At 37.1% G+C, this 13,215-nt stretch overlaps 1 protein-coding gene across 1 annotated transcript in view; it reads left to right on the top strand.

The window, feature by feature from the left end:
- The first annotated feature begins 3,624 nt into the window (after positions 1 to 3,624).
- Positions 3,625 to 13,215, top strand: part of LOC144453039 (DENN domain-containing protein 5B-like) — a 77,649-nt gene continuing 68,058 nt past the window's right edge. Inside the window, exons 1-2 of the mRNA XM_078144309.1 lie at positions 3,625 to 3,759; positions 11,352 to 11,461. Coding sequence (XP_078000435.1) covers positions 3,663 to 3,759; positions 11,352 to 11,461 — 207 coding nt within the window. The 5' untranslated portion in view covers positions 3,625 to 3,662. The remainder of the gene's footprint in view (positions 3,760 to 11,351; positions 11,462 to 13,215) is intronic.

The raw sequence follows: 13,215 nt of genomic DNA, 5'->3' as shown, positions 1-13,215 counted from the left end.
ACCAATGACAAATTTTCCTCCTGACAAAACCGTCTAAATCCTAACCTGTCAACCCGGGCCGCCACCCTCCCGCCAAAAAAGGTACCGCGCCGAAATTGCCCCCATTCCCACACAACGGGCCCAAATGCAGCAGAAAGAACTAACATTGCAAACCGACTTATCTCATATACCATCCGTCGACGTTCTCGCAGGGACCATACCATGATAAATTGACGAACCAATACGCAAACCATAGACTTCCATTCTCGAACAGTCTCTATTGTACGGCGAACAAACATCTGACCCAAACACAGCATCCATACGGTGATACACATTGCAATTTTTCCTTCCAACTTCCTCTTTTCGACCAGTGAGCGAAGTAGACAGCATACAGCATCCAGGACCCATACCAAACATCGGAATATTCTTCTATCATCATCCACTTTCAGCAGTACAACCAGGCTTCGGATATATAACACGACGACATAGACCAGAGTAAGCATCACAATACACGGGGAACCAGTATTCATCTTGATATTCGTTTGCTGGAGTCGCAAAGACAGTTTGAAAATGTATCACACGTCATTTATATACCCAACCCAAGGTGTTAGATTCCTATCGAGAACATGAACGAACCAATCAGATCTTATGGATCAAAATTTTCCTCTTCCCCTCCAGGTGCGCTTTGACGTGGTGACAGGGAAAACTATTGTATTTATAAGACTAGTTAGGTGTTGTTTGTTGCAAATTGTCAATCACGTGGCAGGGAGTACACGTGTTAAATTTGACAGACAACCAATCAAAAGTTCGGAGTTGATTTCTCCACATTCTTTTATTTTACAGGAATACAAACTTATGTAACGTACACAGGGGTTGTACACTATGCTATGAAGGTATAGAATGTTGCGTTCCACCCTGAATGCATGCAATGACGGAAATGCCCCGATATTGTTAATGAGTTATGAACGTATGTGTCGACCCCCGTTTGAATGAAAGTGTAATGTATAAAATTATGTGAAAACTAGGACGTGGTGGCGGGAATAAGGTGTTGCATTTTTGTTACAAATTATTCGAGTAGTTGACATATAGTTTATTTACTTATTTATTTATTTAATGGAAGGCAAGTCCCATTTACAGGCTCCTAAAAATGAAACACTCAAGAATACAAAACACAGAAACATGCGTCGTCAAACAAAGAAAACTTAGACTAATAAAATGCACATAAAACACATCGCAGGGCATACTATATACTATCAATAGTGCCAGGTGGAGATGACAATCTTGCAAAATTACGTTTTAACTTATTCGAAATACTACAACAAAGACCACTACAAGTTGTCATACATCTCTGAATTGCATAATGTTTAAACACATTAATTCTACTGACATCAGGTCTAAAATAAGTAAAGTTTCTAGTTCTCCTCTGTGGAACACTAAAACGTAACTTAGAGAGAATATACGGATTCATAAACATTATTTACACACTTGTATAAGAATACAATGTACCATGTCCTCCGCTGAGAGAGGATTGGGCAAATCGAAAAACTTACATAAATGTGCATGATTATGACGGTTAAAAAATGATTTTTTTTCTGAACTCTTTCAATGCTAGCCTGTGCTTTCTTTTGCCAAGGGGACTAAACGATTGGGCCGTATTCCAGAATACTTCTGACATAATATAGAGAGTTTTAAGAGAACGTATGCAAGAGAAACTTCGTTTTATAAAACCTAGCATTCTAAAAGTTTTGTTGACAATAAGTGAGATATGCCCCATATGGCGTAAATTGTAAATTGTAAATGCCAAGGTCTTTGATTTTATAAATGCGCTCAAGATCATTATCGTATTTTTTCTTATTCGTAAACGAAGTGATTAAACATCCAGCATATAGTATATATGATAGATTCCACCATAGACAATGGGGGGGGGGGGGCTACCACTCTCTATGATTTCATATTCACATCAATCAAGAGTTTGGAATTAATTTCTTTACGTTTATGGATGTTGTACGACAAACTTACATAATATATACAGGGGTTACACACTACATGCCGAAGGTGAAATTTCTGGCAAAATAGCGGCAAAATAAATGTATTGTGTATGCGTTTACGAGCGTGAGAGTTGCATCCATACTCCCACTCTACCCATTACGGCAAAAAATATAAAATTTGAATGGCTATTAATGGCTATGATGTGAGAGACCTTGTTAATTACTTCTCGTCCATGTCAGAGAATTACATGTCATTCAATAAAATAAATTTTGATGGTCAACAATACCCCTGGAAAATGACCCAAATCAAGTGTATCAACCCTGGCCCAGGCAACCGGTCACAAATGAATCTACCCTGTGTGAGCTTATAGGCTTTGCCTAGTTATGATATTTTCTCTCTGAATATTGATATCAACTAAATAAACTAATTATGATATTATTTTGACCTCATTGTTCGATGACCAAAGATTTTGTATAAATTTATTTAACTGAGAATAGGTTGAGTTATCTTGAACAAAGTAACAGCCAACTTTTAATATCGATGTGTATTCTATATAAGTTGCTATGTTGATGGTTTTAGTATCGATGTGTATTCTATATTAGTTGCTATGTTGATGGTTTTAGTATCGATGTGCATTCTATATTAATTAGTTGCTATGTTGATGGTTTTAGTATCGATGTGCATTCTATATTAGTTGCTATGTTGATGGTTTTAGTATCGATGTGTATTCTATATTAGTTGATATGTTGATGGTTTTAGTATCCATGTGTATTCTATATTAGTTGCTATGTTGATGGTTTTAGTATCGATGTGCATTCTATATTAGTTGCTATGTTGATGGTTTGTAGCTTACCAACTTTGAATTAATTAGTGCAAATTAACATATTTCCATAACCAGTGTAAAACATCTACTAACTGACAAATGGTTGGTGTCAGTTGGTGTACTAAAAGACTAACTTGAATGTTGGTGGCGCTGTACTACTGAGAAAGCATGTACGTACGTATAAAGCATCTTGATATGGGCTTGTTGTGTACAATGTATCTGGATGTGTAACCAAGTTGCGGTAAACATTGAACGCAAAAACGCATGTAACGGTAAAGACTACCATGCAAATAAAGCATAAACAGAGAATACACTGTATTTATTAATCATACGTTAATACATGTCAACTTAATATACTAGGAAATTCCCTTTCCCCGTCTATCTTTCTGTGTGAAGACTTTTTAAGTTTTACTGTTCGTTACCGTGGTCTCTGCATCAACGTACGAGTGGGGTGGGGGTGCACGGGGGATCGGGCCGGGAGTGGGGGTGACCATGGATGTATTAGTCACTAATACATCCATGGGGTGACCAACAATAATTACGTAATCAAACGCAATAGCGCTAAAAATATATAACTGTCAGTCAGTCGACGTACATGAGCTGTAGGAAGATTACACAGTGGGGTTTGACCTTTAATTGCACACGACAGCGCATGACAGAACTGGTAACGCTCATGTCTGTAGCAGACACAGGAGTTGCCGATGATACGCGCAACGCGTATGTCCGGTGCTCGGGTAGTACATTTCTGATACCTTGTTGAGTTCAGTATTATGTGAGACGTGAATCTCGTGAAATATCGCGATAATGGAAAAATAATAATGGACACCAGGAAGACGACGATTACCTCCTTGTGAAAACATTTTAAGTTACAATGAGCAACACAACCCAGACACAGACCAGATTTGCAGACTATTTTGTCGTCTGTGGACTGGACATCTCGTCGGGAATAGAACCCAATCACCTAACAGGTTTGTACGAGTTGAAATGTCTCTAGTTGATGTTGTTGACGTACGTATAATGTAACGAGAATTTGGATAATTCAATTTATTTGTGTCAGCTGAGCGTTGTCAACATCATAATATCATGGCAGATTGTTTCACCATTACTTTGATCTATGTCACATTTTATTCTACAGTTCACAATCTGTAGATTTCATTTGAAGTAATCGTTACAGTAACTTACACTGTGTGTTGTTGACATTTTCAGATATACGTGTATATTTCCGTTTATAAAAGGATGTGGTACACAACGTTCAGAATCTCTGTAACGACTAGTAACGTTGGAGTAATTATACTGACAGTGTAATTACTCCAAACTGTAACATTATATTTTTGGCTTGATCCAAATGCAGTTTGTATTTCGGGTTAATAATGGGCATACTACATGTATGAGGCACCCATAGTCATAGCTGCAATAATTGTAGCGTTTGATGTGATTTTGAGAGCTTTTTCGTCTGTTTTTGGGCCTTTTTTCGTTCCGACGTTTAACCCGAATCAAACGCTACAATTCCTCTAATGCAAATGCAAATAGATGAGACTACATTGAAAACGTGAGCGAGGGGTCAGCGTACTACCCGTTTCAAAATGCTGCATGCCTTGCTACATTTGCCGATTTTGACGGAATTGGGGTACCTCTGAACACTTCTTTGGTCTTGAAGGCTCCGTAATTAATGTTGGAGTTAGGAAATGTCCGATATTGTGCCAGGTAAGGCGTAATTTAGCAGAAAAATCCACCCAACTTTACGATACAGATCTGAATCGCTTCCGTCTATTTGCATTTGCGTTAGAGGAATTGTAGCGTTTGATTCGGGTTAAACGTCGGAACGAAAAAAAGGCCCAAAAACAGACGAAAAAGCTCGAAAAAGTAAGGGTTCAAACATAACTATACATAAAATTATACATATAATACATGTATTTCCTAGCTACCACACTAGTTACAGCACATGCCATGTAAGTGTTTGGCTGTTTCACAATCAGTGCTTCACTTATCTTACACTTTGGGGCAAAAGTGAACTTGAAGGTTTTGTAATGGTAATCTTCATACTATTGGATAGTTTATAAAAGAACTTAAAGGTGATTCAAAATGCTCAGATTCACTATCGCTAATTTGCTAGACGACATGTTTGTGAAATGCATTCTGGTTTTAAAACTTTTCAAAAGCGTCTGCAAACACCTTAAAATGACCTTTTTTCAGTCACTTCCCTTCGGATTTACTTCAAGAGTTTTCGGGTATTTCCGGTCCCACCTAGACCATGGGATTTTATGACGTCATAAGGAGACATGGTTAGCACGTAGCCTATGACGAGCGTAGTCAACAGGTGAATAAAACTCAACAGCATTGTGAAAAAATACATTGCTGGTGGTTGTAATAGACATCAGGAAACAAAAACTACACTCTACATGTCTTATTAACCAACATTTACCGATATTTACTCACACTTTCTGACTAATTGGCAGTGTCTGTGGGTATAAATGCTAAAATATGATCTCCCCATATTATGGCAAAAAAAATCAAAACGGCTAGACTACAGTGTAGATATACATAAACACTTGTAATGTGGCTCGCATGTTTCAATTTATTTATCTGATTTTTTTTATTATTTGCCGAGGAGAAGCATTACAATATCTTCAACAGGCATGGCGTCGACAGCATATTATAGCCCACTATACTCGACTATACTCACTGATGTCGCCTTTTGAACGGCGCATTTAGCAACAAAGTAAACATATTTATCTTGAATAAATATACTAGCTATTAGATTGCCATATTATCAGCAATAAAATTGTAAAGAATTGAGGAAATTTCGTGAGTTTAGTGTTGTCATTTACATGACTTTAGCAACTCGTCTGGAAGAACACTTGTATGGTTTCCCTTGTTGTGATATCACTTAATTTAATGCAACAAGCGGCCTATTTAATATTCATTAGAAGAATTCTGTAACGAATCATGGTATTCGAAGTATACAGTTTAGGAAACCAACAAATCAAATATCGCGATGTGTTCATGATATTAAATATGATTGGACAATATTGACGTCGGCAATCAAGGTCGTGACCCCAGCACATGGTTATGAAAGAAAGCCTGCAACTAGATACTTGGCTAGCCACGTCCGGTCCAGTTTCTCAGGGTTTGCTTTGAAGTTAGAGACGTTATTTCTGTACGGCTTGAAGAATTTTACAATATATCTGATTGATAAATATGGATTACATCAACACGTGGATAAATTTAACCCGACACGAATGTGCGCTGTGCTCTCCCGATTCCATACGTACATTGTACATACACTGCTTCAGCTTTGATCGGCGGAACTATCCTAGTATAAGCTTACTGCCGCGGCCGCGGTGACTGCACAAAACTTGACAACACTACCCCTCTACCGATATATAATAATCACCTGTATACCGTGATAAAAACAAGCAATAATTCGAGTCCCCAACAAGTCGATGAGACCTACTTCTGTTCTGTCCGATCCGAATAAGAGTTTCTTAGGTTTTATATGGGTTTCAGACTCGGACTAGAGTATTACGCCCTAGACAATAATAGATGTAAACTTGTGTTCACAAGCCAAACATGTGACAATACAAGACCACAACGAAAACTGTGAAAAATTTACAGGTCAGTCTCATTTTATATATGGACAACAAAATTAGGTCGGTCACAGTTCCATTTACATGATGCAATGACTCGGAGCGTACTTCCATATGCTGGGAGCAAATCGAATCAATTAGTGTATTATGGGACCAACAAATATACTGTGGCACATGTCCCGATACGCCTTCTTGAAGTTTCCCATTGGTATTCTAATAGCTAGTTTATTTATTCGAGATGAAATATGTTTACTTTGTTGTTAAATGCACTGTTCAAAAGGCAACGCGAGTACGATTGGGTTAAAATATGCCGTCCTTGGCCCGGGGATGCCGTCAAACGTCACGACGGTATCGTAATGCTTCTTGTCGGCAAATAATAAAAAATCAGATAAATAAAAGTCAATGAATGTGAAAGACGCGACATTACGAGTGTTTATATATATCTAGTCTAGCCTTTTTGATTTATTTTGCCATAATATGGGGAGATCATATTTTAGCATTTATACCCACAGACACTGCCAATTAGTCAGAAAGTGTGAGTAAATATCGGTAAATGTTGGTTAATAAGACATGTAGAGTGTAGTTTTTGTTTCCTTATGTCTATTACAACCACCAGCAATGTATTTTTTCACAATGCTGTTGAGTTTTATTCACCTGTTGACTACGCTCGTCATAGGCTACGTGCTAACCATGTCTCCTTATGACGTCATAAAATCCCATGGTCTAGGTGGGACCGGAAATACCCGAAAACTCTTGAAGTAAATCCGAAGGGAAGTGACTGAAAAAAGGTCATTTTAAGGTGTTTGCAGACGCTTTTGAAAAGTTTTAAAACCAGAATGCATTTCACAAACATGTCGTCTAGCAAATTAGCGATAGTGAATCTGAGCATTTTGAATCACCTTTAATCTAAATTGTTCTAGTCTCTTCAGTATGATGAATTTGTCAGAAGGGATGATATACTTCCTATTTCAGTCACTACATATATCGACACCACAACTCAAATTCAAGTTTCTATTGTACACTAGGTATGACCTCCTAAAGTGCTCTAACACATCAGTAACTTTACTATACATGCAATATCAATGCCCCTATACCAATGTTACAGGCCCACTTTTATAACATGGAAAACTTATTTAAAAAGTTATATTTACTTTAGCTTTTTGATGCTTGGCAATATATATCTCAGAGGCTATGAATAACCTAAAAATAGCCTAAATAGAAAAAAACCCTGCAGATCTGGAGTGTGTGTGTGTGTGGGGGGGGGGGGGGCTTGGACTCCATCACCCAAGGGGCCACTCATTTGTTTAACCAACAATAAGATTCACCAAAATTGGTAAAAAAAACTTGAAAAGCTTCTAGGATCCCCCCCCCCCATAAGAGGTAGACATGTCCAAGCCTCAAATCAAAGTTCTTCCCTCCACCTCTTACTGTCAAGATGCTATGAAACTTTATTTCAAAAACGTTTCAACCATGTGTAGTTGCTTTTTACAATTGTTACAGCTGTCTTGTAAAGCTTGCAAATTATTTTCTGAAAGTGTCTGTTAATAGCCTAAAAATTGGCTTTAAGAGTAAAAATCATCCAGGACTTCTAGGGGGACAGCCTCTAGAACCCCCCTCCCCCATAAGAGGTAGACATGTTCCAGTCTCAAATCAAAGTTCTTTCCTCCACCTCTTAGTGTCAAGATGATTTGAAACTTTATTTCAAAAATGTTTCAACCTCACGTAGTTGCTTTTTACATGTTAGAGCTGTCTTGTAAAGTTTGTAAATTATTGTCTGAAAGTGTCTGTGAATAGCCTAAACATTGCCTTTAGAAGTAAAAGTCCTCCAGGGCTTCTAGGGGGAGACCCCCTAGAACCCCCCCCCCCCCCCATTCACACACACTCACACAAGAGGTGGTATCCCAGTCTCAAAGCTCTTCCCTCTACAGCTTACTGTCAGATGCTATGAAACTTTATTCACGGGGTCAGTGACTTTTTGTTGGCCCAATGGAAAAAAACACTGACATCCCCATCCCCCCAAGCTGGAGAAACTGACCGGTCTATCTAAATGTCTGAGCTCACCAATCAAGTTTCCGATTTGTATTTTCAGTGTGTCATCATACCATGGCATAAAAACTGTCAATGATGTTTATTTAATTGAAAATCAAACATGTATGAAATATGTAGTTTTCTAAATATAATCTGTGTGTGATAGAACAGCATCTTTTTACTCTCTGTATTACCGTGTGCGAAAACCAAACAGAAAATTGTGGCAACAAATGTAGGTGTTCAACATTGACGTAAAAAAAAATTTGCCAGCATAGGCGAAGGAGAAAAAAAATAATTCTCAGGCAAGCAGGTGGGAAAAAAAAGTAATTTCTCTCCACCAATCTTCCAAGCCCCCCCCCCCCCCCCCCCCGGATATTGAATGGTCTACCCCTTACACATTACAGTGGACTCTGGTAGTACATTCCAATCTTTTATAGTCTGTTGTTAAATTGAAAGTGAGAGTCAGCAGGGATAGCTACAAGACCCTTGATAACATTGAAAAGTAAGAGGAGGCGCTGGTCTCTTCTATGGTCTGACAGAGGTTTCCTTTTCAGGTCTTTGAGCATAGAAGTAACACTGCTGTCCCGATCCCCATGGTACAATGTAGTTATTTTTAGTACAACTGAACTGATAAGGTTCAGTAGTGCTATAGGCATGGCAAAGTGTCTGGACTGTCTGTCTGTTTGTCTGTGTATGTGTGGAAACAACTTAAAGTAAAAAACTGCCAGACCGATTGCCATGATATTTGGTGGGTGTACTATCTTGGGTGTCTAGTTGGGAAATTGTTCAAATGAAAATGATCTTACCACCAGTGTGTGATTTGGGTCAAAAAATGGGATTTTTGGTCAAAAAACTTAAACTCAAAAATTACAGGGCAGATTGGTCTGAAATTTGGTGGGAACATTCTTAAGGGTGATTAGATTAAGAAGTGTTGAGTTCACAACATGATGATTCCATCAGTGATATGCAAGTTAGAGCTACAAATGTGTGTTTTTAGTAAAAAATCTTTAATTCCAAAACTACTGGACAGATTGGGCTGATATTTAATGGGGATGCATCTGGAAGTGTATAGATGAAGAAATATGAAGCATATTATGATCTCATCAGTGATATGCAAATTATGTGTAAAAGTCAAAAACTTGTATCTCAAAAATTAGTTGGTCAATGAGACTGAAACTTGGTAAGAATGTTTCTGGAAGTGTTTTTCTGCAGATTTTCATCAAAACATTTTGATACAATTGGCCATAGCAACCATGACCACACCCTTAGCAACAACCAAATGGCAGTATATTTTGATTAAATAACAACATCATCTGATAGGCAAGTGAGTAAACATTCAAACAATGTATGCAAATATCCCTAGCAACCATGACCACGCCCATAGCAACAGTCGAACGGTGGTGTATTTCACTAAGATAACAGGGATTCGTAGACAAGTGAACCAACATTCAGAAAGTGTATGCAAATATGCCTAGCAACAAGACCACGTCCATGGCAAATGGTCACAGATATTGCAAAGATGACAACAGACAGGGGTAAATAGACAACTGAATAAACATTTAAACATTTAAGAAATGTTTGTAAATGTGCCTAGCAACAAGGCACGCCCATAGCAACAGCTAAATGATGACGTATATTGCAAAGATAAAAACAGAATAGACAATGAATACATTAAAAAAATGTATGTAAATGTGCCTAGCAACAAGACCATGCCCATAGCAACAGCCAAATGATCACATGTATATTGCAAAGATAACAGGGATTAATAGACAAATGAACAAACATTCAAAAATGTATGCAAATATACCTAGCAACAAGACTACGCCCATAACAACATCCATATGATCACGTATATTGCAAAGATAACCATCAGCGTTTCATAGATAAGTGAACAAACATTCAAAAAATGTATGGAAATATGTCTAGCAACATGACCATGACCATAGCAACAGCCCAACGATCGTGTATATTGCAAAGATAACAACAGAGTTGGATAGGCAACTGAATAATCATTCTGCAAATGAACACCCATACCTAGCATGGATCAGCATGTGGGTAAACATTTATTAAAAACTGTACAGTTGTGCTACAATGCCATTGGCGCTATTTTTACAAAACATATTGCTCTTCTTTGGATGTTTTCAAGCTTGGTGCTGTCTTTTTTGAGGTGTTGTCCCATGCAACTGAGGAGTAGTCCATTACTGATCTTACTAGTAGAATATATCAACCATTTCGTTGAGATTTTCATGGCAATATCTTAGGTTTTGATGGGTAAAACCCAATATGAAGGAAGCTGGAAGTGTGAGTATTCCATTTCAGTGTGTCACAGGTGGTGATTCCAAGATATGGTTTATCAACTTCGTTGTTTGCATATTTTTGATATACAAATTTAATTTGTTGATACATTGGGTATATCTCACTCTTGGCGGTACAACTGTGATAATATTGGAAGATTACAATGCCACACACACATGTCACTTCTTTCTTCTTTTTTTTTGCTTACTTTGAGTAGTTTGTCTAAATTTTGGGAGGAAGAGTAATAACTTACTAATAATAATGAGTAATAAGTACATTTGTATGTTGTGGTCTTATTTCTAGCTTAAATATCTGGTACACATTAATCTGACTATTGCATTTTTAAAAGACAAAAATATTACCTTCCCATACACCAAGTCTCTATAGTGTCGTCCTTAGGGCACACAATGTATTAGAATGTATTTACAAGATAAAAATAAATAAATTTGAAGGTTACCAGCAGTTAGAGTAAAATTTCATTACTAATGGCCTGTAAAAGACACTTAGTCTATTTTTGTGTCTACATGTATGTACTTCCGAGTTGACATAAATGTTAAACACACACACACACACAATTTTATTCCTGTCAAAAAATCATTACAGAGAAGGTACAGTTCTGTGACTCAGTTGCTTATTTCTTTTGTCCACAGGTGAACATCTTCAGTACAGACCATTGGAGAGGAATTACAAATGCAAAGTTTTATCTCATTTTCCACAAAATGTGGACCACAACCCATTTGACAAGGATGCAGTTGGCATGGTATGTATAATAATTCTGTTTGCTCATTTAAATTACATATTTCAGCCAAGATAAATTGTCAACCTCAATTATTAACTATACAGTTACAACAGTCCTTGTATAACAGTAACTTTACAAGTACTACAGATAACTGTACAGTTACAACAGTCCCTCTATAATAGTAACTTTACAAGTACTACAGGTAACTCTACAGTTACAACAGTCCCTCTATAATAGTAACTTTACAAGTACTACAGGTAACTGTACAGTTACAACAGTCCCTCTATAACAGTAACTTTACAAGTACTACAGATAACTCTACAGTTACAACAGTCCCTCTATAACAGTAACTTTACAAGTACTACAGGTAACTGTACAGTTACAACAGTCCCTCTATAATAGTAACTTTACAAGTACTACAGATAACTGTACAGTTACAACAGTCCCTCTATAACAGTAACTTTACAAGTACTACAGATAACTCTACAGTTACAACAGTCCCTCTATAATAGTAACTTTACAAGTACTACAGGTAACTGTACAGTTACAACAGTCCCTCTATAACAGTAACTTTACAAGTACTACAGATAACTCTACAGTTACAACAGTCCCTCTATAACAGTAACTTTACAAGTACTACAGGTAACTGTACAGTTACAACAGTCCCTCTATAATAGTAACTTTACAAGTACTACAGATAACTCTACAGTTACAACAGTCCCTCTATAATAGTAACTTTACAAGTACTACAGGTAACTCTACAGTTACAACAGTCCCTCTATAACAGTAACTTTACAAGTACTACAGGTAACTGTACAGTTACAACAGTCCCTCTATAATAGTAACTTTACAAGTACTACAGGTAACTCTACAGTTACAACAGTCCCTCTATAACAGTAACTTTACATGTACTACAGGTAACTGTACAGTTACAACAGTCCCTCTATAATAGTAACTTTACAAGTACTACAGGTAACTCTACAGTTACAACAGTCCCTCTATAATAGTAACTTTACAAGTACTACAGGTAACTCTACAGTTACAACAGTCCCTCTATAACAGTAACTTTACATGTACTACAGGTAACTGTACAGTTACAACAGTCCCTCTATAATAGTAACTTTACAAGTACTACAGGTAACTCTACAGTTACAACAGTCCCTCTATAATAGTAACTTTACAAGTACTACAGATAACTCTACAGTTACAACAGTCCCTCTATAATAGTAACTTTACAAGTACTACAGGTAACTCTACAGTTACAACAGTCCCTCTATAACAGTAACTTTACAAGTACTACAGATAACTGTACAGTTACAACAGTCCTTGTATAATAGTAACTTTACAAGTACTACAGATAACTCTACAGTTACAACAGTCCCTCTATAACAGTAACTTTACAAGTACTACAGATAATTGTACAGTTACAACAGTCCCTCTATAACAGTAACTTTACAAGTACTACAGATAACTCTACAGTTACAACAGTCCCTCTATAACAGTAACTTTACAAGTACTACAGGTAACTCTACAGTTACAACAGTCCTTGTATAACAGTAACTTTACAAGTACTACAGATAACTGTACAGTTACAACAGTCCCTCTATAATAGTAACTTTACAAGTACTACAGGTAACTCTACAGTTACAACAGTCCCTCTATAATAGTAACTTTACAAGTACTACAGGTAACTGTACAGTTACAACAGTCCCTCTATAACAGTAACTTTACAAGTACTACAGATAACTCTACAGTTACAACAGTCCCTCTATAAC

Source organism: Glandiceps talaboti, chromosome 23 (genome assembly GCF_964340395.1).
Source record: "Glandiceps talaboti chromosome 23, keGlaTala1.1, whole genome shotgun sequence".
NCBI classification, from domain to species: Eukaryota; Metazoa; Hemichordata; class Enteropneusta; family Spengelidae; genus Glandiceps; species Glandiceps talaboti.
Note: the sequence above shows the minus strand (reverse complement) of the source record. Positions and strands in the feature narration are given on the sequence as shown.